The sequence below is a fragment of the Oryzias latipes genome, chromosome 21 (assembly GCF_053564925.1).
Source record: "Oryzias latipes strain Hd-rR chromosome 21, Olatipes_Hd-rR_3.1".
NCBI lineage: Eukaryota > Metazoa > Chordata > Actinopteri > Beloniformes > Adrianichthyidae > Oryzias > Oryzias latipes.
In genome coordinates this window covers 2527501-2554545 of record NC_136257.1, presented here as the reverse complement: position 1 = coordinate 2554545, position 27045 = coordinate 2527501, and the positions used below count along the sequence as shown (strand labels likewise).

At 44.7% G+C, this 27045-nt stretch overlaps 1 protein-coding gene across 1 annotated transcript in view; it reads right to left on the bottom strand.

Annotated features, from left to right (window-relative positions):
- Nucleotides 1–10366: 10366 nt before the first annotated feature.
- The window catches only part of gdap2 (ganglioside induced differentiation associated protein 2), a 22341-nt gene continuing 5662 nt past the window's right edge, over nt 10367–27045 (bottom strand). Inside the window, exons 5-14 of the mRNA XM_078939087.1 lie at nt 25493–25581; nt 25108–25184; nt 23363–23522; nt 22857–23007; nt 21886–21962; nt 20920–20996; nt 20278–20417; nt 17077–17131; nt 16324–16467; nt 10367–10854 (exon numbers count right to left, since the gene is read on the bottom strand). Of these exons, the coding sequence (XP_078795213.1) occupies nt 10813–10854; nt 16324–16467; nt 17077–17131; nt 20278–20417; nt 20920–20996; nt 21886–21962; nt 22857–23007; nt 23363–23522; nt 25108–25184; nt 25493–25581 (1012 nt within the window). The 3' untranslated portion in view covers nt 10367–10812. The remainder of the gene's footprint in view (nt 10855–16323; nt 16468–17076; nt 17132–20277; nt 20418–20919; nt 20997–21885; nt 21963–22856; nt 23008–23362; nt 23523–25107; nt 25185–25492; nt 25582–27045) is intronic.

Here is a 27045-nt window from a genome sequence, read left to right as displayed (position 1 = left end):
ATGGGTCGACCGCCCTACCGCTGCACCACGGCCACCCCAACATGCATACAACACGCATACAACATACAAACAGCATACATACAACATACATACATACAACATACATACAACATACAAACAGCATACATACAACATACATACAACATGCATACAACATACAAATATACAACATACAAACAGCATGCATACAACATGCATACAACATACATACAACATGCATACAACATACAAACATACAACATGCATACCTTAATCCCCGATCAGTTGCATTTGTGTTTTTAAGTTTTCTCCCATATTTTAAATGTTTTGATTTAAAAAAATTAAATCTGGTTGGAAATGCTTTCAGGGATTCAATCAGCAGATAATTGCAGATCATCGTGCCCCCCCCCCCCCCATGCTGTTCTCCTGTTCCTCCTATTCAGGTACGTCACGCAGGTGTGACACAACAATGGATGACGTACATTTCAGACTTGTTGCCCTGATGTGACCTTTTCAGCAGATGTTGGCGAGGACGTCAACAACCGACACAAGAGTTCAAATCAGTCAGAAGGTGAGCGAAACGCCCTCAGTACACTAAAGTGAAATGTGACACCCAACCAGAAGACCTTCACTTCAGTCAGACTGCAGTCGGCTGGTCCTGAGCGGTGAGTCCGTCCAGCAGATCCGTCATCATAAGCTGTGTCCGAATTCCCACCCTAACTACTAAAAAACGATGTAGTGCCTTGAATTTTAAAGCAATGCGGAAACCACGCTCACGGAGTTAAAATGTCATTGATATGAGCGTTTTGAGACGATTATTTATGAGTCCACTGTCTTCTGAAGATAAAAATGTTGATGGTTTATTTAAAAATACATTTTTTGGGCAAAAATTGTTCCTACGCAATGCATTGTGGTCTATATTCGCCGATCTAGTGAGCATCGATGCACACTGGTTTATCGCAGAGACATTTCTAGGGCACTGGATTTTGGAATTGTCGATTCGGACGGCACTGCAGAATGGCGAACGCACTATGTAGTGCACTACGTAGTGGGTAGGGAAGGAATTGGGACTCATTTTGTAGTTCATGTCATTGTGCGGCACAAATGTCTGCCCTTGTTTCATCTTCATCGTGACGACGACAGCAGATTTTCATCTCATTTTTTCACTGTCAGCAGCAGAGTGGCATTTACTCAGTTACATTCAATGAAGTCCCTTTTTTGTCAAGTTATACTCTTCATGTTGGTTCTGCTCCACCTAACTTTTCCTTTTGTAAATAGAAAAAACTTTTGTATTTGTGTGTTTTTGTTATGGTGGGCTAAATCTGTATAGTTACTGCTTTAGTTAGTTTTACCTTTGATTGGTTCTTGTATTTTCTGAAAAACCACGTCTGACTGTAAAGTAGAAAAAACACCCAACACCATGATGCTCCCCCCTCCTTACTGCAGGGTCCAGATGGTGTTTGTTTTTTTAAAGAGTGCTGCTCCTTTTGACTCGTTCAAACTTTCCATTTTGCTGACCAATTTTGAACATCAACACTTTTGGCTGTTCGGTGGAGTCCTGCTGCAGGGCGGGAACGGACAAACGGACGGCTAAGCTGTGTTAAATGAGGACACAGTTGGATCCTTTGTTCTGTTGCTCCATTCCTGCTCTCTTTAGGTCAGGTGAAGACCAGCTACGGTGGTTCTGCAGAGCGGCAGGAGTTCATCAGAAATTCACCTCTGAGTTGTGTTGGCACGGAATAAGCCTGCCTTCATTTCCCATCATCCCTTTGTTTCCGTTCTCTCCTGCCAGCCCACAGCCCCTCACACCCCCAGGCAGCAATATCGTAACTATCCAGCCGTCCAGGTCAGATCCAGATTCCAGCTCAGACCAGGAAAACAAAGACGCTCATGGATCCATCAGAATGGAGCAGAGTGGGGAGCTGGTGGCTTGCAGTGGTAACTTGTAAATCACACCTATAGGGTTTTTCCAATAGCCTTTTTTTTGTGGCTTCTCCTGATTCACAGCGATTTGAATAAAGACAGACACAGAAGCATAGTTTTAAGCTTAATTTTCTTTATATATGGCCTCCATAATCACAAGGATAAAAACCCCAAAACTCCATTTTCATCAGAGAGGGTGTTGAAGGAGGCAAACCAAGAGCGGCACCTCATCCTGCCGGGTGGATGAAGAAACACGGATTCAAACCCTGAAGATGCTTTTTCTCAGAACAGGGACACTCAGCAGCATTTTCCTGAATGAGTGGACACAGACAGCAGTTAGAGGTGTAACTCTCTTATTGACGGAGGGTTTGTGTGTCTGTGGGTGACAGTGAAGCTTGCTTCATCATGCCAAACAAGAACAGACAGGAAGAGCTGGACACGTTTACCAGCTGCTGGTGAGGAGCGCCGCCGCTACCTGAGCGTCATTCATTTGGATGGTAGTTAAGGAGGAAAACACCCCCCCTTCCCCCCCTCTGTTTGTGCGAGCGCTCCTCTGGGCTGCTGCTGCAGACTGCTTGGTGCGCGGCTCGATTACCGCTAATGTGCTGTTGGTCCCTCATCAGAGGCCTCAGCAGCATCCAGTTGTCCAAGAGGAACGAACCGCAGCCTTGGTGGCATCTGTTCTGAAGGATGCTGATTCCAGCTGCTCACGGTTGTGTTTGACATGAGTGATGGGAGTCCGTGTTGACAACCCTGAGTGTCGGCGTCTGTGCTGCTGCCAGGGCTGCTGCAGAAACAGCAGGAGGCCTCTGGGCTCCGTGTGGAAAGGAACACATGTTGGGAAAACCTTTGCAGTCGCTTCTCTGATTTTCTTCATCTCTCTGAGAGTAGAATGGTTGCAGAACTGACTTTGAAACGACAGCTAAAGACTGTTTATTCTTCTGAGAATAACAGCATTTTGCTTAGAAATGCTAAGTTCTGACGGTTTACTGTCCTAAATGTATTTTAAAGCTTGATCAAAGAATGTTCTCTTTACGCCGTCTTGGTCCAAAGATGATCTGCATCATAGAGAATAAACCAAACCTGCTGGAAAACGTCAAGGTTTGGATGATCACTTTTCTAGAACATAGAATCAATTTGATCCAGAGGTTGATCTTAGCGGATGTCAAATCAGTCAGTTCCCGTTTAATCCAGTAATTTTGGAGTATTTTTAACTGAATGATGTGATGCTTAGACTGCTGAGACTTCTGTGAAGACACAACGTGAGCAGATGTTACAGCAGAAGACAGTAAAGCTTCATGAAAACAATCATTGCAAGGACTTGTAATCGTTTCCTGTTCTGTACTGAGAGCTCAGTGGAGGCTGACCTGAACACGATTTGAATAATTGTCTTAGATGGATGCTTTAAACCTGCAGCCAGCCTGAATCTGATTTCAGACATGCAGCCTTGGCAGAAAACCTGCTTCAAAAAGGAGACGGTGAACGTTACGTAGCAGCTATAAACCACTCAGCAAAGATCTGAAAATCCCAAACTTGTCCTTTGAAATCAGCTGTTGTCTTCCCTTCTTGAGAAAGTTATGTCTACATTCATTGAAGCCCTAACTTCAGAACTTCATCAAACTGCATCAAAAAGTGTGAGAAGTGGAGCAGCCTGTGCAAACAGCCCAGCCTCCTCAGGAACCAAACAAGCTGTGCAAACAGCCTCAGCCTCCTCCACGCGGCCCCAGAGGAGGCGCATGCAGGACGACGTCACGCTCCTGAGAAACAGGTGACGGCTCGGCGTGAGCGAGCGAGCTGTGGCCGAAACAGAGAAAAACAAAACAAGGCGCCTTCAGGCCGGTTTCTGCCCCTTCCATGCACTGATGGTTTGTTTCCCAGAAACACTGGCAGTGAAACCCAGAAGCATGCACACACGTGCACACACACACATTTACACACACACCATTGCAGATGTGGCAGTAGTTTATGTGAAAATGCACCAAAAGCCTCACAGATCCTGTGACGGCGAGTCTTTAGCGCTTTTCCCAGGATCTGCTCCTGATTTGTTGACCGTGACTTTAGTGCGTGTTTTTATGGAGCCCTGACATAAGGCTTTCATTACGCCGCTCTTTATAGGGCGTGTGATCGCCTTCCAGCTGCAGCCTGATGTCTGATCCTCCTCCAGGTGCTGTCAAGTCCAACCACAGGGCAGTAAAGAGCAACAGGTAAATGATGATGGGATGGCGGCGTTCAAACAGCTGACAGAGGCGGGAGCGCTGAGGTTGGTTTGTGCTTCATGACCAACATAGCAGGGAAAAGAGCTGAAGACGAAATGATGACTAACAGCGGGTTGTGAGCATGGGATACATGAGGCTGACATGCTGAACAGTGAAGGGGGGGGGTTAGACTGGATCTCTGAGGTGTAGGAGCGGTGCACCAATGATGCACAGAGCCGCCTGGATGACCTGCTGAGGCCGTTTCCTCTCTGCTGTACGACCACAGGTGAGAATGTTCTTTAGCACCAGAAGTTTCTCTGCCGAGCCGCAGGAGTCCAACGCTGTAAGAAAGCAGAGATGTTCTGCTCTCTTCATGATGGAATTGGTTCCTCTGAAATAACCTCCCCAGCTTGGATGGTCAGTGCTCCTCACCCCCCAGAAGTCCAGGATCATTTCTTTCTTTTCCCGCCGTCAGAACCTCGTTATTGTTACCGATCAGCCTCATGGTGGTTGTGCCATCAGCAGATTTGATGGCAGGGTTGGTGTAATGTCGGGCGAGTAAACAGAGCTGGACTCAGAACGTAGCCCTGAGGAACTCCAGGCTTCCTCCTCCTGACGTTCTGAGGTCTGTTTTTATTCTTTAACAGTTGCAAGTGAGATTTGTTTATGTGTTTATCTGGATTGACATGCAGACTGCATCACATGGAGTCAGGTTTATGAGGGTTCACTTGTGTTGCAGAACCAGGATGTCTTTGAGTGTGTTAGGGATAGTTTAATACCCAAAGTTTTCTATTGAGATCTTTGTTGTAGGTATCTGAACGGAGCCTTATGCCAAACTAAAAGAAATATGGACATAAATCTTCTTTACTGCATGAGTTGTCTGACTGAAATGGGTTTTTATATCTTTAAAGTAGGCGTATTTGTACACTTTTCCAAATCCTATTTTAAACAGTCCAACTATCTTTTTTAGACCATCAATCAACCTAAAGTAAGACTAGAATGACACATTTTAAAATCAATTTGTCTTGAAAAACAATCTGTAAGTGTTATGAGCCAAAAAAATGCTTAAAAAGTGTGGTTAAAAAACTTAAAAAACAAACAAACATTTAAACTAGAAATGAGACTAGACTTCTTGGTGATATTTTGTGTTTCTGTTGGATAACAGTCGGATTTTTGGTTTGTCTGGATAAAGTGTAACTGTGACTCTAGTAGGTACAGTAGAAAAAACTACCAACCACAGCAGCTGAGACAAGGCAAATCTTCAGGAAACTTCTACATTTTTACAGCTTTTCTGATAATATAAGAAGTTCTAACAATGAGACAGATCCGCTCAAAACAGCGTTCCTTAATAATGGCAAGATGCTCATGCTGTCACAAAGGAGGTTCCAACTTATTTTGGCTTGTCAGCAGCATCAGACTCAATGCCTGCCTTCTCATTTTAGTAGTAACAGCGTCAGGAAAACTGATCTGACTGTGTGTGGAAATATATGGCGTTTCATGGCTGCCATTAAAGACAACTGAGTTAACGAACTTTACAACCGCGCAAACGCAATGCTAGCCGAGCGACCCCGCATTTTACAACTGCACGGTTGCAAAATCACTTTATTACGTAAACATACATGTATCCTTTAGTTAGCCCGAGACAGATCTCGCTGGATTTTTCCTGCAAATTTCGACCAATCAGATCAACCAGGAAGGTTACCGCCCTTCAGTGACAAACACAACCCTGAACATAGCTTGCAAACCCACGCAGGTGCGCCGCACAGTCAGGATTGCAACGGTGCCTTTGTAAAATGTGGGGTTGCATGGTCAGCATTGCACTAAGGTTTAAACTTTAAGGTTTGCTCACTCAGTTCCTGAAAACTCAGTTGTCTTTGCGCTCGTTCAATTAACGGCAGCCATGAAACGCCATAGAAAGGCCCTTCCAGCCCTCAAAGTCCAATCACTCGGTTGCATTAGTCCAAATAACATTCCTCCTTTAGCTCTGTTGAGAGTGAAGCTCAAACCTTTTGGAGGACTTTCCTGTTTCAGACTGAGATCACACACATGCCCACAAGCTGTTCCATGCTGTGGGAAAGCAGCACCAGCCAGAGTTCCTTTGACTTTAAACCACCACCTCTGGAACACACTGTACCAGTTATTGTTTATTTGTCATGCTGCCAGTCATTTTTTTTTTAAATGCGGTGTAGCTGTCACTGATTCAGGGGGGAGTCTGCAGTTCTGCTGCTGCTCATTTGCTGTAATTCCAAACACTTGCTGGAGGTCAAACTCTCTGGAGCTGCTTCATCACAGTTTGACTGGGAACCTCTGTAAATGTCAGATCAGACGAGAGGTTTTTCTGCACGCCGTGCCAAGACCGGATCACCTGCAGCTTCAGACCCATTGGCTCTTCTTCCTGTCTGATTGAAGCGGGTTCAGATCAAGGAATGCAATTTTTTCCTCTGCTGTTCGAAGGCAGAAGCCAAGACGCTCCTCTTTCTGTTTGCTTGATCCCATATGGCACCTGCAAGGAAATGGTGTTGTAGGACCCAAATGCAGGAGACTGGACTTGGTGGCAGAAACTTTAACATTTAATAAACTTAAACAAGACAAAACCCATGAAGAAACAAAACGCTGACCAAAACTGTTCTGACCACCTTGGACCCAGCAGGAGAACTTTGCCGCAGACAATTTTCAGCCATGCCATTCAATGTCATCCGTGCATCTGCTCCAGAGGGGCCCTGCCAGGGCCACACCATAAAGAGGATCTTGTCTCTCAGGAGGGCCACTGGGGCCACTCCTCTTCACGTGTCCTGTGTAGTAAGAGGGTCAGCAGGGCAGCTCCTCTTCATATATCCTGCCTCTGTTGAAGGTCATCAGGGCCACTCCTCCTCACGTGTCCTGACCTTGGGAAAGGTCACCAGGGTCTCTCCTCTTCACATGTCCTGTTTCTCATGAGGGTCACCAGGGCTGCTCCTCTTTACGTGTCCTTTCCTTGGGAAAGGTCGGCCTGACCGCTCCTCTTCATGTGTACTGTCCCCGAGGAGGGCTTGCAGGGTCGCTCCTCTTCACATGTCCTGTTTCTTAGGAAGTTTGGCATTGCTGCTGCTCTCCACATATCCTGCCTCTGAGGAAGATCACTTGGGCCGCTCCTCTTCACGTGTACACTCCCTGTGAATGGTTGCCAGTCCTCCCCAATAATCCTGTTCCTTGTCCTGAGGAGGGTTGCGGGGACTGCTCCTCTTCATGTTTTGGTCCCAGGGAAGAGCCATTAGGACTGATCTTCCTTCTGCCCGTTTCTGGGAAGGGAGTTCTCCGTGATAACCCTCAAGTCCATTAGGCTGCAGGACTAAAGGACTGACTGCTTCCTGGTTTTGCTTTTGTTCTGTTGATCTTCCAGACCCCCCACCCCTCAAGGCCTTTTGGGGAGGGGTACTGTGAGAATGGAACTCTTTAGTTTGGATTTCAGTTGTGGTCTTGATCTTGCTGTTTCCCTCTGTCAGTGGCAGCAGGTTTGGGTTGTCCGTTATCCACAGTTGTCTTGATTTGTGTCCGTGGACCTCAGTGTATTTACGTGTCTGGTTTTTGGTTTTTCTATCGTTCTCTGTTGCTTCCTATTCTCTGTCATGTTCCAGTTTATTGACTAAATGTTTAGGTTTTTTACACCAAGCCTGGTCTTCTGCATATTGGGTCGCACATCAACCAGTCCTTGACATGCTTCATGCTCTGAGGGGGTCTGAGGGGTTCCACTCACTGCTCCACATGGCTGCAGTCATCTGGGCCAGTTTGTTAGTCCTCAGATCCGATCTTTCTACCCTGTTTGATGTCCCGAAATCTAAAATGTCAGTCGCCTCGTTTCCCAACGCTGATACATCCATTTCTTCCCCTCTTTCTGGGAAGTTTAAGAAATAATAAGATACAATGTTAACATTACATTCAACTAGACTAAAAGTTAGTTTAGTGTTACAGCTAACGTCAGAAGAGAATGGGAAAAAGCTGTGAGCCTTTTTTCCTTTCTTAGATGTTTTGGATATAGCAGCAGCTAAATTGTCCCTTGAGCCCCAAATAACCATCTATAATTGACACGTCTAAAATCAATCCTGAGCCTGATTTAAACGAGAAATGAATGAAAAATGAAGCGCTCTCTTTGACTTAGTGCAGGAGCTCTGGACAAGCGCCTTCATATTTTCAATGTTCTAAAGTGCAGCATTTCCAAACAGCCAGAGCGCCGTTCCAGGAAACATGTGTTTACATGCCTGTGAGTGTTAGCCGGTATCAGCCCTCCACAGATGTTGTAGTTTCTTATGATCAGCTTATCTGGTCAGTGGAAAGTGTTGCTGTGTGTGCAGAGGGCGAAGATAGCGCGCTTCAGTAGATGATTCTTTGCAGGTGGACCCATCACGACACAATGCATCGATGGAAACGACCCGCCTGCAGCGTGGCGGATTTTAAACCTCATGAAGGCGTGCAGACTTGCTGCTCTGGACGGGCACGTCCCCTCAAGTGTTCGGAGCGTCTTCCTCCAGTCTAGGAAAACACATGCATGAACTTGAAACAGCTCCATATGTGTGAAACGGATGGCTGTTTAAGCAGATGTTGCTTTTAGCTGCACTGAAGGTTTTTTCTGGTTTGTTTTCATATAAATAGGAAGTTTTTCTATCTGTTCCTATGGTTGCATCATAACAGAAGTGACGTTATTTTCTTTCTTTTCTTTTTTTTTGGAAAAAAAAGAAAAGTTAACTTAGAATAGTAAACTGTTGAAATGACTACATGTTTAACCCTTGTCCTATCTTAGATGACCCCCCCTTCCATTGAGGTGTTCTTCCTACCATGACAAAGGTGGATAAAGGTGGAAAGATTTCATGTAATCCATGGACACCAGTGAAGATCACGAATCCTTGAAGAAAAAAGGTTCAGAGCACTGTCTAGTGGGTCTAGATGACCCCACTCCCAATGGTAATGTGCCTAGGATAGAACAAGGGTTACGCCTCCTCAGGAGTTCTGCCCTTTATAATCCATCATGATCTTGATGATCAGCATTAGAAAGTTTCTATTTTGATCCCATTTTGTTGCTGAATCAGTTTGAACAGGATTGGAATCGGGGAACACAGCGGATGGAGAAGGCGATGCAGTGAAAGTGTCTGTACACACGGTTCATGTCAGTCTTTGAACAGAATGCTGACGGACTCAGATATCTCATGGGAAACAGAAGAACAGCATTTTACAGAAAAGCATTTTAATCAAAGTAAAAAAAAAAAATCACAGGTTCTGAATAAAAACATTTCCGAGAATAAAAGAATTATATACATGTTCACAAAGTCCAGATTTGTCTGGTTTCTCCACAGCATGATCACAGTTTGAAGCGACCCCTCACTTCCTGCAGCAGGTGGTCTCATCGTTCTTTTCCTGCGTAAACATTTCCGAAGCTCAGAAGATATTTAGTGTGAAAACCATCAACCTAATGTCTGTTTGCACAAATGAGCTTTCTAAAGATGTTTCATATTCCTGTTCTGATATGGACACTGGGTCCTTTAAGCTGGTTGTTTCATGTGAAACCCAAATATTTTGGAAAAAGGACGTAGATGCAGCACTTTTCTAAGCTTGAAGGCGTTTAAAGTTTTAACCGCACGAGTGAAAAGTGTTCCTGACCCAGAACTACAGGAATCCTTTCCAGTCATGTGATCAGAGTAGAAAGTGACATCCATGCTAATGATGATGATGACGGCAGCCTTCCTCATTGCATTTCTAATTTAAAACCTTGAAGAAACTAAAACTGAAGCTTAATAAAAAAAAAAACCAGGAAAAAGGAGAAATTGTTTGTGCAGCAGAACGGCGGACTTTACTTTGAGCGCCAACCTCAAAGACGCGCTGGAATTCTTTGCTTCACTTTGCCAGCTTGATTGGCTATAGGTTACCTGATGAACCCTTGTGCTATCTTGTGGGGTCCAGATGACCCCTCTCCCATGTTAACGTGCTGTTGGGAGAGGGGTCATCTGGACCCCACAAGATAGCACAAGGGTTAAATACTGAAAGTGGGAGTTTTTGGAAACCAATAAAGGTGAGTGAGCTGCAGTCTCTTCCTGACGTGGGCGTGGCGTTTGAAGAGGAGGTGGGTGGAGCACGGCGTGGTGTCCCCGCCCACATTTAAAAAGATCTGAAGGTTTTGTCAGAACAGGCAAAGCCTCAGACGATCTATTCATTAATCAGCTCCGACCTGTTTTTTGATTAAATAATGACATTTGGCCGTCATCCCTCTGCTGCCTGTGAGGCGACAAAAGACTGAGTCCAGGTTTCTATATGATTACAAAAGTATTTTTATATTTTTACCAAGCAACCATTAGGAATTGTAGCAAACACCTTTACTTCTAAACACAGGTTTTGATGAAGCTTTATGGGAAATATGAAGCTGCATCAAGCGTGTCCTCCAGCTCGTCTGAACGATCAGTTCTGCCTGAACAAACATTTATGCAGCTGAGGAGCAGAGATGGGTTTTATTTCAAAATCTGCCTGACAACAGTCTCTTCAGCTTCATCCACATCACTTCATACGCAGGCGTTTTCATTTGTGTAAGGCATCGTCCAGCCGCTCCGGGCTGCTCGCCCTTTGACCCTTGTCAGCAGGGAAACATCAAAGCTTCGGTTCCGGCTCTGCTTCATGAACTCAGAGAAGTCCGGGTCAAACTGGCGGCGTGGCGTCTTCAAGGATTTCCAGGTCAGGCCCGCAGAACGGCGGCCCGTCACAGTCCAGAGGCCGCAGAGTGGTGGTACGGTCCGTTCACCTGAGAGGGAGAAAGTTACAGTAACACAACGGAACAACGGTGCAGCAATCGCTTTGACTTTCTGTCAAAGAAAGAGATTCTGTTTTCTCTGAAATGAACCTTCAGGCTCGTAAAAACCACTAAATGTGTTTGAGCAGAGCAGGCTGGAACAAATCTGCTCCTCGCTGGATGCAGCAGCTTTCAGGACGTCTCTGCACAACAAGAAGACTTCAAATGGACCACGGCCAAGTCCTGCTGATAAAGGCCTCAAACCTCATGAATGATGGTTGTTATTATGACGCACACAGTTGTGTTTACACTTGTGTGTGTGTGTTCTCCTGTGTTTGACTTCTGAGCTGAAGATTATGAGATTATGATCAGAGTAGGGTTCTGCTTGGACCAACCGGGAGAACACAACCAAACGGGAGAACACAACCAACCGGGAGAACACAACCAACCGGGAGAACACAACCAAACGAGAGAACACAACCAAACGAGAGAACACAACCAACCGGGAGAACACAACCAAACGGGAGAACACAACCAACCGGGAGAACACAACCAACCGGGAGAACACAACCAACCGGGAGAACACAACCAACCGGGAGAACACAACCAACCGGGAGAACACAACCAACCGGGAGAACACAACCAACCGGGAGAACACAACCAACCGGGAGAACACAACCAACCGAGAGAACACAACCAACCGGGAGAACACAACCAAACGGGAGAACACAACCAACCGGGAGAACACAACCAACCGGGAGAACACAACCAACCGGGAGAACACAACCAACCGGGAGAACACAACCAACCGGGAGAACACAACCAACCGGGAGAACACAACCAACCGGGAGAACACAACCAACCGGGAGAACACAACCAAACAAGAGAACACAACCAAACAAGAGAACACAACCAAACGGGAGAACACCACCAAACGGGAGAACACAACCAAACAGGAGAACACAACCAAACGGGAGAACACAACCAAACGGGAGAACACAACCAACCGGGAGAACACAACCAAACAAGAGAATACAACCAAACGGGAGAACACAACCAACCGGGAGAACACAACCAACCGGGAGAACACAACCAAACGGGAGAACACAACCAAACAAGAGAACACAACCAAACAAGAGAACACAACCAACCGGGAGAACACAACCAAACGGGAGAACACAACCAACCGGGAGAACACAACCAAACGGGAGAACACAACCAAACAAGAGAACACCACCAAACGGGAGAACACCACCAAACAGGAGAACACAACCAACCGGGAGAACACAACCAAACGGGAGAACACAACCAAACAAGAGAACACAACCAAACAAGAGAACACAACCAACCGGGAGAACACAACCAACCGGGAGAACACAACCAACCGGGAGAACACAACCAACCGGGAGAACACAACCAAACGGGAGAACACAACCAAACAAGAGAACACAACCAACCGGGAGAACACAACCAAACGGGAGAACACAACCAAACGGGAGAACACAACCAACCGGGAGAACACAACCAACCGGGAGAACACAACCAAACGGGAGAACACAACCAACCGGGAGAACACAACCAAACGGGAGAACACAACCAAACGGGAGAACACAACCAACCGGGAGAACACAACCAAACAAGAGAACACAACCAAACGGGAGAACACAACCAACCGGGAGAACACAACCAACCGGGAGAACACAACCAAACAAGAGAACACAACCAAACAAGAGAACACAACCAAACGGGAGAACACCACCAAACGGGAGAACACAACCAAACAGGAGAATACAACCAAACGGGAGAACACAACCAACCGGGAGAACACAACCAACCGGGAGAACACAACCAAACGGGAGAACACAACCAACCGGGAGAACACAACCAAACAAGAGAACACAACCAACTGGGAGAACACAATCAACCGGGAGAACACAACCAACCGGGAGAACACAACCAAACGGGAGAACACAACCAAACAAGAGAACACAACCAACCGGGAGAACACAACCAAACGGGAGAACACAACCAACCGGGAGAACACAACCAAACGGGAGAACACAACCAAACAAGAGAACACAACCAACCGGGAGAACACCACCAAACAGGAGAACACAACCAACCGGGAGAACACAACCAAACGGGAGAACACAACCAAACAAGAGAACACAACCAAACAAGAGAACACAACCAACCGGGAGAACACAACCAACCGGGAGAACACAACCAACTGGGAGAACACAACCAAACCGGGAGAACACAACCAAACAAGAGAACACAACCAACCGGGAGAACACAACCAAACGGGAGAACACAACCAAACGGGAGAACACAACCAACCGGGAGAACACAACCAACCGGGAGAACACAACCAAACGGGAGAACACAACCAACCGGGAGAACACAACCAAACAGGAAAATACAACCTGATGGGTAACCATTCCTGACTTGAACCCTGAACTCTGGCTGCAGTCAGCCTAAACCTGTGTACTCTGGGTGTGTTGGTTCTGAAGGACCGGTTCTGAGTTTGGTCCGTATACTTCCTCTCGGTAGCCCTGAGTTAGTGACACATGAGGGCCGGGGGTCCACTCAGACAAAATCTGTGTTTTTGGTGCTTTTGACGTGATGGAGGACATGTATGAAGAAAGTTAAGCTTAGCAGTACATTTCTGAGTGTTTCTTGATTTAAATTGTGGTGAAAACGTATTTGAAAATTGATGATCAGAGGACTTTAAGTATTGTTTAAGTAAGAAAATATGTTTAAACGAAAAAAGCTATTTAATGTTTGCAAAGTAAAATGAACTTTGTCCTCTTTCCTAAAATGACAGATTTTTTAATGACATTCACTTTTATGGAGTCATTTATTTCCTTTTCTTTGAATAGTTTGTTCCATTTTCTAAGTGCATTTTCTTCTTGGGATTTTCATCCCTTCATCACAACAGCAGCTGCAGCTTTTAGTCACGGGCGACTGTTCCTCCTCTTCTACTGAACGTACAGAACGCAGCGCGGCGTGATGGAACCCTGGACAAAGGAAGCAGGAACGTTTCACGTCAGTCTACTGCTCGTTCCTGAAGTGCAGAAGCGACAGCACTGCACATGTGCAGACGCGTGGGAGCGCTGGCAGCAAACACCGACTCTGGAGGTTCCACAGCTCCTTCTAATCAACCTTCTCCTTCATCAAGAGTAAAACCTCCACAATGGGAGGTTCTTCGAGATGTCAAAACGATTCGGAAGACCAAACTTGGCCTGAACTGTGAAAGTGACGCACAGAGAGGCAGAGTCTGATCTAACTCCTTTTTTTGAAACCGTATCCAGAGGATCCGTCCTCTTGAAAAGACTCTCAGTGAGCTGCAGCTGATGGGCGGTTCAACTTACGTTCCAGGAAAGCTGCACCTGTCTGAGGTCACGGTAACTCAAGCTCGCCTGTATTTCTCACACGTGTGGAGTAAGTTTGGGAACAAACGGGTCCATCGAACGGGTCCATCGCCAGCCAAAAGAGGAGTAGACTCCAACTACTTCAATCCTCATCCAGTGAAACACAGAAAAGTTCTGCGGCCGTTGTTGGGAATGATATTGTTGGCGATGCCAAACTGTTGCTAAAAAACACTAAAAAACAAGCTGAAAGACAGAAAGAAATGGGGAATTGTTTTCCTTCAAACTGGTTTCTTAGCAGCGTGACAACTTGGGAAGAAAGAGCCGCTGACATCAGACCCACAGAGCCCAACATGGTGCCACTCCAACAGATGCAAAAGGAGAACTGAAGATCGCGCCCAACTGTGAAACCACAAATGAGCCTGCCTGAGCGAGCACTTCTTCTAAGACTGTGACCGACCGCTCAAAGCCTGAGATGTTCAGGAAGAAATCCCAGCTGATGGAGGAAGAGGACATCCACCGGCTGTCAGAGCGGCTGGACGGGATTGATCAGAGGTTTTCTCTTAAGGTTCTTCTCTGCTGCTCAACACAAATCAAACGTCATCAGTTTAAAAAAATACGTTTATCAGCTTCTCTCAAGCAACTATGGTAGATTCTCCTAGTTTTTCTCAGTCTTTATCGAAATTCTAAAAAATGTCAAAAAAACACAATATCGGCGCTCGTCATCGTCTGTCAAAGGAGACGTCGGCGTCTTCTTCGGGCCGTGGAGCGGCGAGCTCACTACTCATGGGAGGGGCTACGGATGAAGCCATTTGGGGAAATGGTGGTCGGTGATTTTACAGAGGAGCTGTGGATGAGCTGTGTGATGCTCAAAGTGACGCTTGATGTTTAAGTGAACAGCTTAAGGTTCAGCAACGCCACAACTTATACCACAAAGCACAGTCCGTGTGTTTTTGCCTTGGTCACATGCATCCATACCATGGTTACCCCGTATGGAAGCTGTGGGTATTTGGGTTGTCCAGTGCCATGGGGGGAAATAGAGAGGAGTGGCTGCAAGTATGTCTTGCACTTCAAACAGCCTCCTCTAGAAAATGGTACGATTGATGTGTGTGTGGTAGGTGCATTGTGACGCATTTGTCAGGCTACTGGAAGTTGTTTGCACTTCGTGACGTAGGAGTGATGCTGCCTTAGGGTGCCCCACCCGACTCGTTTGTAAAGTGAGCTTTCTGGATCCTCATTGACTACACACATAGGATGTGCCGGGGATAGCAAGTGGCCGTAGGACACCCAGACAAACTGCTCTGATTATCTATTGTCCTCATTTCTAACAGGCAGGCTGAACGAAAGGAGCGCGCCCTAACAGCATTAATTAATGCGTGAGGCTTGGGAGGGTCGGAAACATGATCCGTAAGACGCGCCTTCGTTTCACCTGCTTTACCCTTACTCACCCTTACATGTTGCATAGGTGCTCACCATGACCTGTCGCCTGCAGCAGAACAAAATGTGCATGAATGTTTTTGCTCCTGGGGTTCACTAAGCGGTCTGCGACTTTGGCTTGACCATTTCAGTCAGACGGGTTCCTCCTCCACAGTGAAAGGACAGTCAGGGTGCATTAAGCGGCTCTGCAAACTGCATCCCGATCCCAAGATTCTGCACATCCCTTTCGTCCATTTACCCGTAGATAAACCTGCTGCGTGTCTGAAGGCGTAGCTGAACGTCCAGAAACCCCACATCAAAACCCAACACCTGAAGGCATTTTTATAGACCTATTTTTAAGGAGGAATCCAGAAATCTTCCGTAGCCTAAACCATCGTTGGTGTGGAGAGCAGAATCAGAGGTGTGGGTGAAGCGTGACGGCTGAAGAACCAACGGTGCCAAAGCTGGACTCACATCCCAGGAGAACGTCAGCTGTTTACAGCACATCAAGGGATGTCATGAATGAAGATCAACGGTCAGTTTACTCTTCCTCTGAAAGCTCCAGATTCAGCCTCCAACGACAATCATGAGTGGAAAGATGAAGGCGTCACTGCTTTCCCCTCAAAGGCTCCTTCAGAGGTGATTCACAGTCATCTCCACATCAACAGGCTTTGATGAGTCAGTTGCTGCTTACTCGTGCGTCGTACTCCAGAACAAACGGAGGGATGTCGATCTGCTCGGGTTTGATGCAGCTGAAGAGCTCGTGCAGGTTGTCCACATAATGCAGCTTCTCCTTTAAGCCAGAGACGCTGAAGGTGGTGAAGAACCACGCAGAGACCTGATGGGAGTTTGGACACCAGAGAAAAGGCCGTCAGTCACAGGTGGCAAACCATCTCCTCTGAAATGAAGCGATAAAAAGGAGGAAAAGCTTCTGCAGACAGTGACAGAACTACAGTAAGTGTAATGATACTTAAATGGAGAGTGTGAGGCGTAAAGTATGGTAATTCCTGTAAACAATGGAGTTGATGTACTCAGAACATACATTTCTTTAAAGCCTTGGGCTTTCAGCTTCATGTTAAATTTTAAAATAAATCTGAACAAAAGATAAAAATGTTTTGGAACAGGAACTCTGGAGGAACCGCTCATTACTTCAAGAGCTTCACTCATCGGACTGCTACACAACGTTTTGTCTGTACATAATTCTTGATTTAGGCAAGAACAGCCTTTTCCAGACATCCAACATTTGATGACATGCGCACAATTTAGCAGACATGAACAACAAAACACTCTTCCTGAAATTAGCTGAACTTAAATGCAAATGTCTACATGTTTAATCATCAACTGTGTTCAGAAAACAAACACACAATCAATCCTCTTAACTACAAACATTTCATCTGAAACGACAGTCATCTTGTAACGCTTAAATTCAGACAAATGCAAATCTTACCTTTGAGCGAAATGTTGGGTGGACAAAGTAGAAAGCCTTCAAATTCCTTTTAAACCTGCAAAATAAACAATAGCTGAGAGAGGAAGTGCTGCTTTTGTGCAGGAGTTGATGAAAGTCTCAAAAACAACTGCTCCAGTCAGTCCATAACATGCAAAAACATCATTGAGTCTGTAGTTTCTCTGGACTACAGCAACTGAAGCTCTCTGATGATTTTAAAGAGAATAAAAAACTGACCGATAAGGAATAATGAGCAGTTATATGGTTTTTGGGAGGACAGACGCTTTATTACTCCACACGCAGAGCCTTATGTATGGAAGCAGAAAAAGTGATCTTTCTTCGATTTATTTCCTGTTTAAAATAAATAAATAATGGATCGTTGTTCAAATCTTTTCCATGGTTTTCGTTGAAATATTTCCAAACAGTCTGGGCTCTGACCTCATCTGTTCATGAAAACTACAAGATGAGCTGCAATCAAAGCAGAAAAGCCACAAAGAGTCCGTGTCACAGACTTGATCTGTGTGTGACATCGCCAGTCTGTTCTGTTCTAACTTTATCCAACATTTCAGAGCAAAACGTTGGGAAAGATATAAGTATGGACCCTTATGAACGGCATCTTTATTCTGTTTGTGAGTCACTCCTGACAGGGATATTGGGCACAAAGCAGCAAAGTCTGTGGGGGTTTTTGGTGTGGTCAACTTTGTCAACGTCGCTACATTTTCAGAATTTGCTATAAATTTTCAGAATTCGCTTTATTTCAGAATTCTCTGTAATATTTCAGAATTGCCTTATTTAAGAATTTGCTTTAATATTTTCAGAATTCGCTATATTTCAGAATTGGCTTTACAACAGTTGTAGCCCTAAAGCGAGGAGATAAGGCGGCGTCTAAAACTTGCTCTACTGGAACATGCTGGTTCACTCGGAGAGAATGAGGAACGATTATAGTCATTTGTTTTAAAATAAAGATGTTTTTGTGATTATTGATGGTGGGTCACTGAGAAACCGCTATTCTTTGAGGTGTTTTCCTGTATTTTATTGACGGTCCCTGCTTGCCTCTGCAGATTCACATCGAGACAAAATCTGGCTGGAACTCGTTTTCTGCATCACCACAGACAAAAAGAAACGGTTCCTTCTGGTCAATAGAACTACATCCATAGGAAGAACTAAACAGACTGTGAGGAACACATACGTTTAGTTTATTTATTTTTAAATACACAGAAAAATGTTTTTCTATGATTGAACGCAGTGCGCTTTCATTCTTCAGTAGCCGTTTTATTTAACACACAGGGTGATGACAAAAAGGTTTCAGTTATGGTCCACGTCTGAATGGAAAAGGAAGGGGTGTGTGTGTGTGTGTGTGGGGGGGGGGGGGGGGGGTACTGGTCCCTCTCTGCATTACTGGTAACCAGACTTCAACCTCTATGTTCTCACTAAACTGTAGCCTGAAACCCCCAACGTGACTTTGTGTGTTCCTTTCTGAATAAACCATGGACCTCTCAGGAAAAAGGTTTAGCAGGTTTTCCTGTCTTTTGAGGTTTTCTAATTGATGAAAACAGGATAAGAAAAGCATGAAAGACCAGCTGAATGACAAAGATGACAGCGTGGAATTCCCACAAACACAGGAAGTCTGTGTGGTTACGGTTACTAGAAACCAGAAACCTACGAGATGTAAAAAGGTTCAACGAGAATATTCACTTCAGGGAAGTCAACTCTGAGTGTCTAACAGACAAAACATGAAAAAGACCATCGGAAAAAGGCCAAAAATATCTTATGAAGTTTGATTTATCATTTTTGTAAGATATTTTGTTAAGTAATACCTTTGATGTTCTGGTGCCTCTAAAGGTTAAAGCTAAAACAGCAACTACGATGTGTCAGTTAAGTCAGAAGAAAGTCCACCCCCCCCCCCCCCCGTGTTTTTTCTAGCCCTTTCAAAATAAGGCAATAGAATACTATGTTAGAAAATACATCTATAGAAACGAGCCGACTCGTCAATGAGTTCAGAGGAACTGACGCTGATCTGATCGACAAGATGCCTTTAACTGCAAACATCTTCTTTCTACGTGTTTTTTTTTATCAAAACAGCAAAAGTATCGGTCAGTGCTGAATGTGAAACAGATTAGAAGCAGAAAATGATGCGTTATGTTGATGACCTGCTGATGTTCATGGGGTGACAAACGTCTTCCTGTGTTGACATTTCAGTTGTACCACAGAAACTGACACCTGGACTGCATCCTACAGCAGAGCCGGCATCTCCAAGGCAATGCCAAGCGTGGCCTGATGGTGGAGTGTCTGCTCTTAAATATGGGACATGGGGGTTCATGGTTGGGTGTTCAAAACCAAAAAATAAAAAAAGGGACCCAATACCATCATCCTACACGACTGTAGAGACTAAGGGTTGGATTGGGGGGTAAAACCATAAAAACGATGCACAAATGCTTCGTTCTAGATTATAATCTGGAGCCGGGGTGCTCAGACTTTAACAGCATGTGAGCTACTTGGGCCAGTGCAGACAAAAAAGACGCATTAACAGGTAGATCCACAGAACGCTCACACCTTTCTGAAGACGAGGAGGGAGACAAACTCCACATCTGCCGCTCAGTTCTTCCTTTTTTTTTTACTTAATCTGCTACTGGCAGGATGAACCAGGCATCCCCAGGAGCTAGAGCGCACCAAGGTCAAGCTTTCCAAAGGGTGGCGAGCATTGACTGTAAATATTCTACATGCTTTCTGTGGTGGCGGGTCTGGCTGGGCTCTGCGGCGCACGCAGCTCAGGCCGGTGGTCATCAAATCAACGTTTGATGATCAGAACGTTCCAAACACAAACCTAAAGAGTCCTAGCATTGTTTTGGAAGCAGAAAGATTTCTCAGGATTTTGTCAGATCAGAGGCTAAAAAACTTGTTCAGACATTCAATGTTGCTTTAAAATACATGTAATAATAAACTGGATTGAATGGGAGTAAACTGGTAAATAACTTGAATATTCTTGAACTATATTTTATTGCATTTGACTTGTTTGTTTTCAGTTTGTTCCCAGGTAGGGAAACGTCTGTTTGAACAGTTTCTAGTTACTTCCTGTTGTCTCAAATACTTTAAGCCTTATTTCAGTTGTATTTGAACGTGTTCTTAAACTGAAATCTAAAGTACTATAAAGCGGCACAGAACATGTCAGACTGAGCCCGTGTTGAACCCAAAGGTCAGACTGACTTGATGTCGACGATGTCATAGAGGCTCTTCAGGAAGTGGGTGTGCAGATGGTTGTGCTCTCCGGTCAGCGTGTGGAAGTAAACCATCACATAGTCCTTCACTGCGATGTGGTCCAACACGTGGATGAAGTACAACAATGCCTGCACAACAACACAAACACATGTATGCATGCACACACACTCGGTGCTTGGTTTTCAAGTTCTCCTTTTTTTACTTTTGTGTATCGTTAAAGCAGATTTTGTCTGTACTGTTTATAATAAAATAAAGGAGAATAATGTAAAAAGTTAGTTAGTTAGTTAGTTAATGAGTAACAGGGTGGAGCTTTTGGGTTGTGACCTTTGTGATGAGACACCATGAGGACAAGCATCATTTAAGGGATTTTTGTTGCATTACTGTTAGAAACACAAATGAGGAGCAGAAAGTCTCTTCTTCCAGATACAAATCGATACGTTGGAAGAGATTTAGAAATGATTTTGTAAGACATTAAATCTTAACGCTCAACCTTTTTTTTAACACTCAAAAATATGCAGGTACAAACATTTTTGGTGCAAAGATGCAACTATAGCATTCATGCAAACAGTAAAAAATGAGGAAATTGCAAAAATAAAAAAATGTCTTAAAGGTCTGAAATGTCTTTTTCACCTTTTCCAGATCAATGAGGGTGACGGGGATGTTTCTACCCACCACAACCACCACGGTCCGTCCACATTTATCCACACCTGGAGACACAGACACAGTTTTCACCTGTGAAAACACCACAATGGTACCTGCTGAAGGAACCACAGACGCCAACACCTTTCAGCTAACTGTTCCAGAAGAGAAAAGCTTTTAGGAGAGTTTCAGAAAACGTAAGGAAGAATTCACATCATTAGTTTCTTTCAAACAAAAGCAGCAAACGCATGATGAAGAATTGATGGTAGAGCTGCAGAACTGGATTGAATTAGACACCGGTGACCTTTCAGACACTGCAATTTCAGTCACTAGTTCAACTTTGACCCCGTTCTACGTGAAATGTTATGCCTTTGAATTCAAATGTAAACCTTTGTCTGGTTTTAGGTGTGTTATACGATCTGCACTCCCACCGCCACATTGTGTTATTTTTTCCCTGTTATTACAAAGTTTGGTTGTCATGCTGCTAAATGTTTCTGTAAAGCACATCCTCTGTGCAGCTGCCATGACGTTCACCTGAACGCAAACATTCATGACAGAAGTCACAGTAAAGGACTAGACTGACACCTACTGGGGGAGTCGAACAAAATGAGACGCTGCACAAAGACCCAACAGCAGCACAACCTTTTGGACTGTAGTGGACGGTATGTGGATGACCTTTAACCTGATTGTGTAAAAGTCAGACAAGAGATTAATAAATAATAACATCAATGGATAAAGGAGGACTAATCCTTTTTCAAGGAAAACTATAAAACCATAAAACCGACTTTCGTTTTATTTAAATACAAAAGTTTCTGGAGCCATGATGTTCAGACAGGTGGCTTTCCTGTTTTTGACTGATATTTTGAAATAAGACGTCGTTTTTAAAGTAGGCATATCTTCTGTAAATGTTTTTTTTTTTGGTGGGAGACCATCTTTATCTTCAGTGCAAACACCTACCAGTCTGATATAAGGCTTTCAGAGCAGCAATGTCCGACAGATCCTCAGCCCTCGCTCGATTCAGCCAGCGGCTGTAGCTGCAGGGAAACAAAGCAATCTCAGCATTTTCCTTTATCACACTGTGACAGAACGTGTGCAGCTAAAGACAGAAACAGTCTGATGAAGGTTTAATACGCCACTCGAGTCCAACACTCCACCATGACCACCAGAGCCATCCAACCATTTTTCCAACCTGTTTTATCTCTTTATGGGTAATGGGTTGCTGGAGCCTATCCCAGCACTATTGGACCCTGGTTCACATTAACCCTTGTGCTATCTTAGATGACCCCCCCCCCCACCCTTCCATTGAGGTGTTCTCCCTACCATGACAAAGGTGGATAAAGGTGGAAAGATTTCATGTAATCCATGGACACCAGTGAAGATCACAAATCATTGAAGAAAAAAGGTTCAGAGCTCTGTCTAGTGGGTCTAGATGACCCAACTCCCAATGTTAAAGTGCCTAGGATAGAACAAGGGTTACGTGAACCAAATGTCTGAATACTCCCTAAATGAACACTTCCTCTACGGGTAAAGATGTTTTCCACCACAGACTAATGCACTAAAGCTACCAGATAAAAATTCATTTAAGATCATTTTATGAGCTTCAGACATCCAGGAAGCTAAACTTTTTCTAACAGATTATATCACATTGACAAAAAAATACGAGCGTATGGACAGAATAAAAGACAGTTTATGCCTTTCAATTCTTAATTTGATGCAAACTACATTCAAGTCATTTGAGGACACGCTGATCCAGGAGGTTTGATGAACCATCAGGGACTCAACCCAGTTTTATCTTCCACTTATCGGGAACAGCAAGCTGCTGTTCTGAGCCTCATGAACCCAAAGGAAATGTATTCACAGCAGCATCATGATGTCTCTGAACATCATTTTAAAACAACACATATCCCGACTTACTTACTAAGACTTACTTTCTCTGGTGCTGCTTCTGCATGGCAGCCTCTGACATGTGACCCTGCAGGATCTGCTTCCTCTGCTTGTCCACATCCCCCTCCATGCGGGCGAAGGCATGGTTGCCCACCTGAGCCAGGTCCAGCTCCGTGTGGTCGTCCTGGCTGTCATCTGGACGGCAAACAGGAAGTAGAGTGAGGCGCTGTTTCAGTCGCTCCCAAAATGTTTTTGTCTACTTTGATTGAGGAAAATAAATAGCTGAGAAAAACTCAAGTGTGTCTTGGATAGTTAGTTTACCAATATTTGCTCACATTATAAGCAGATTTAAGGCATTTATAAACTCCCTTTGTGACGACTAATTTCATTTTCTGAACTCACCTACCGGTAAGTGACTGCAGAACTAGTTAACCACAAAAACCCGGACCAGAAACCGACCACTATGACTCATTTTTGACTGAAGCTTTGGTCGGCGTGAAATAAAACCGTCTCCGTGTCGAGCAGAGGAACCAAGGAAAAAGATCTGCACCTTCCAGGATTCCTGGCTTCTCTGCGATGCGGATCTGCCGTTCCGGAACGATGGGTTCGCCCTCAGAGTTACCGATGTCAGCTGGGAGGAGAGGCAAGCAAGCCCTCTCCTCTTCTTCAGAGCGAGGGAAGTACAGCGGGAGCAACTTCCTGTACACGGACTACAAGATCACATCAAGGATTTCAAATGAGTGAAGATGCTGTGAGTGACAAGTAGACTACATCTGCACTGCCTCCAGGCATTTCCTCATCACAAACATGAACATAGTATCGTCCTGCAGTTTGTGGGATAACGAAAGGACAACACTTTAACTTCCTGTTTTAGGTCCGTTTAAAGCAACTACAGCAATGTCAGTTCACCAAACAACCGCTAGTCAAGTAGGAATGCTCAAATTGGTTTGGGTTACTTACTTGTTTGTGGGCTTTTCATTATTTAGAACGTGTCTCCAGACAAATTTAAACAACAATATAACCGTAAACCGTAACGAACAAAATCCACAGGGAAAAGCGGTTCATAGTTTACCCATCATCGTGCAAGAAAATAAACGTAAAAAATATGGCTTTTTCATTTTTATGTTAAAGATTCAATGTAATCTGAATTATTACTGTTCACAGATCAATATAAATAAAAATGTTTTCCATTAATCTCATGGACGAAGCTTTTAATGGTGCCTTCTTAATGGAATCCTAAACAAAAATGAAAAAGACACTTTTACTTCTTATGCTTCCTGTGAATTTACTGCTGACATTCTCACCATTAAGGGTGTATTCAGACTGGAAATGTCACTTGGTCTGGATCGAGTCCTGATCCTTAAGTCTGGTCTGTGTTCAGACTGCCATTTCTGATACGAACCGAAGCTTGAGAACAAAATCACGTGACTAAAGATCTCTTCAATCATTGGTCAGGAATTATGAGGGCAAAGCAGCTAGAGACAGAAAGGATGGAAGTCCTGAGCTTTGTCTGGATAGTTCACTGATTCAAACTTTCTATTGACCAATGTTTATCATCTGCATCAAAGGTCGGCTCAACCCTTTTTGGTGTTCGGTGGAGTCCTGCTGCAGGGCAGTAACCGACAAAAGGACGGCTAAGAGGGGACGCTGATGAGTGTTTATGACACATGTATTGACTGGATGGCACGTATTGAAGAGAACTCTATTGAGGAACTACAAGGTAGCTTTTAGGGCGGTGACACAACGGTGCGGACATAGAAAAGCACATAAGAAGCGTTTTCAGCAGTGTTCAAATAAACATTTGGAGCCTTTTTTACTGTTTGATAACACGACAATCGTTGCTTCACATTTGTCTGCGGCTCATCTGTTGCTTCATTCCTACTCTGTTTACGTCAGGTGAAGACCGGCTACGGTGGCTCGTTTGGTCCACTGCGAGCACAGAGGGCGTTCAGACAGAACTGAAGCTCAGTCCGACTGAAAACAAACCCAGACCACCTCCAAAGATGGGTCAGAGAGCGGCTCCTGGTCCCAGACAAGGGTCCCCTTTGATGGAAAATGTTCAGACTGAAAATTAGTTCTGGATTATCGGTGGAACCAAATGTGTCCAGTCTGAATAAAACCTGAATCTTCTTAAGCAACAATCTTAGATGAGAGAGAAAACAAATCCTCAGTGCCGGGGTTTCATGTCATCTAAAAAGAGTTCAAAGGTGTTTTGGCCCCCTTCCATTGTTTCTAGGGTCTCTCAGCTGGAACATGATGATGAAGCAGCGTGTTTAACACGCTAGTCAAACAAACCTCTTCCGTCTCCGTTACAGCAAACACCACAGCCTCGATCCCGTTTCCGTGATTCTCCAGGAATCTGCGCACTGTTCCTGAAAAACAAGCAGGCTTCCATGACACCACAGAAGAACCACTTTGGGGGGGGTGAATTGAAATGTCAATCCTGTTAGTTTTCATCATCAGAAGACAGTAGATTCAGAATATTACCTTTGTGAAATGTTCATATTTTTAAGTTTCCTTTAACGTGGTATTTGGCATTTAAACTAAAAACCAAGCGGTTCCAGTTCCAAATACATTAAATGTTCTCATGAAAAGAACATTTGTTTAAGAAACACAACTGGTCACAAGCAAATAAGAATGTTTGCTTTGCTCTGTGTTTCTTCAGATGTGTGCGTCTTACTGAAGGCAATGTGCGTGGCGTCTTCCAGCGGATAGCCTCTCTTGGCGGTGGTCACCACACAGAAGCCGACCGACATCATCGCCTGTTCTCTGCAGCGACAGAAGAGCTTCATCACATCCAGAGCAGAACGTTCAAACACAAAGATCCTGCCGTTTCATGTCAACATGACGACCTTGTTTGGCTTCAGAGCTTCCTGGTTTAGTACCGTATTCTCACGACCATAAGGCGAACTTAAAAGTCGTACATTTTCCCAAAAACGTACGGAGCGTCCTATCCTGCGATGCGCCTATTGTGTTGTTGTGCGACTTTGGTAAAGAGGAGAGGACAGCATGAGGACGGTAAGGAGGGAAGTACAAAGGTGCAGGTATGTAAATGATGCAGAACATCTTCGTTTAGGAAACCCAGAAAATGCTGAGACGCTTATGAAGAACAGTTTGAACTACAAGCGATCAGCTACATGGAGGAACACGGGAATCGAACAGCTGCCAGACAATTCAAGACTCATGAATCCATGGTTCACAAGTGGAGGAAGCTGGAAAACGACAGTCAAGAAGACGCAGGTGAGTTTCCATGGAAACAAGACGGACTGGAGCGGTGGATTAAGGATCAGAGAACAGCTGGGAGAAGCGTCTCTACGGTCACCATTGGACTGAAGGCAGAAATGAACATTGAACATTTTCTAGGATCCATCTTGGCCTTCATTTTATGAAACGGTTCCATCTTTCCATCTGGGCAACGACTACGGTGGAGCAGCGACTTCCAGTGGATTACAATGAAAAGCTGTCCGTCTTCCACTCCTTTTACTAAGACTGGGAGGCAGCGGCGGGCGAGTTACGCCACAGTTTGAAGATGCTGGGGCTAACGTGTCTGCTTGCGCGGTTCTTGGAGCTTTGGCAAAAGCCGGCATCGTTCATGAGGAGCCGCACGGCAACGAGACGGACTGACGATGACGGAAGGGAAGCTGGCGTGTTTGATAGAAATGTAACTCAGCTGTTCAGATACAGAAGACGAGGACTTTGATTGCTGACTGAAAAAAGGAAAAAATAAATCACAAGTTTAGCTTTTTAGACACACATTAGCATGCGTGTTTTACCGGTATGTGTTGACGTCTTAAAACCCGGAGCGCCTTTCTATATGTTAAATACAAAAAAAGCTCCCAGAACTGAAAGCGCACCCTGTAACCCACTGCGCCCTATGGTCGTGAACATCCTGTAAGCCGATCTCCAGGATCCTTTTAGCTCATTTAACCTTTCTTTAAGCGTCATTCTTAAAGTAAACTGGGCGTTTCTGAATTTTGAAGCATTTCATAAGTTCTGCAGAGGATGCAGCCTCTTTCACGCTGACTTTAGCCCTGCTGGCAGAAGAAGATGGAAGTTTTAAATGAAAACTAGCAAAGAACATAGGTGGGAACCGGAGACAGCTGCCCCCCCCTGAATCCCACCCCGATGTCTCTCCTTTCCTTTTTAGCTTTTGGTCTCTTCAAAGTTTGACTTAAAACCTATCTTTCTGTCTTTTTTGTGAGGACTGTAGGGTTTGGATAGAAGAGCAGACTG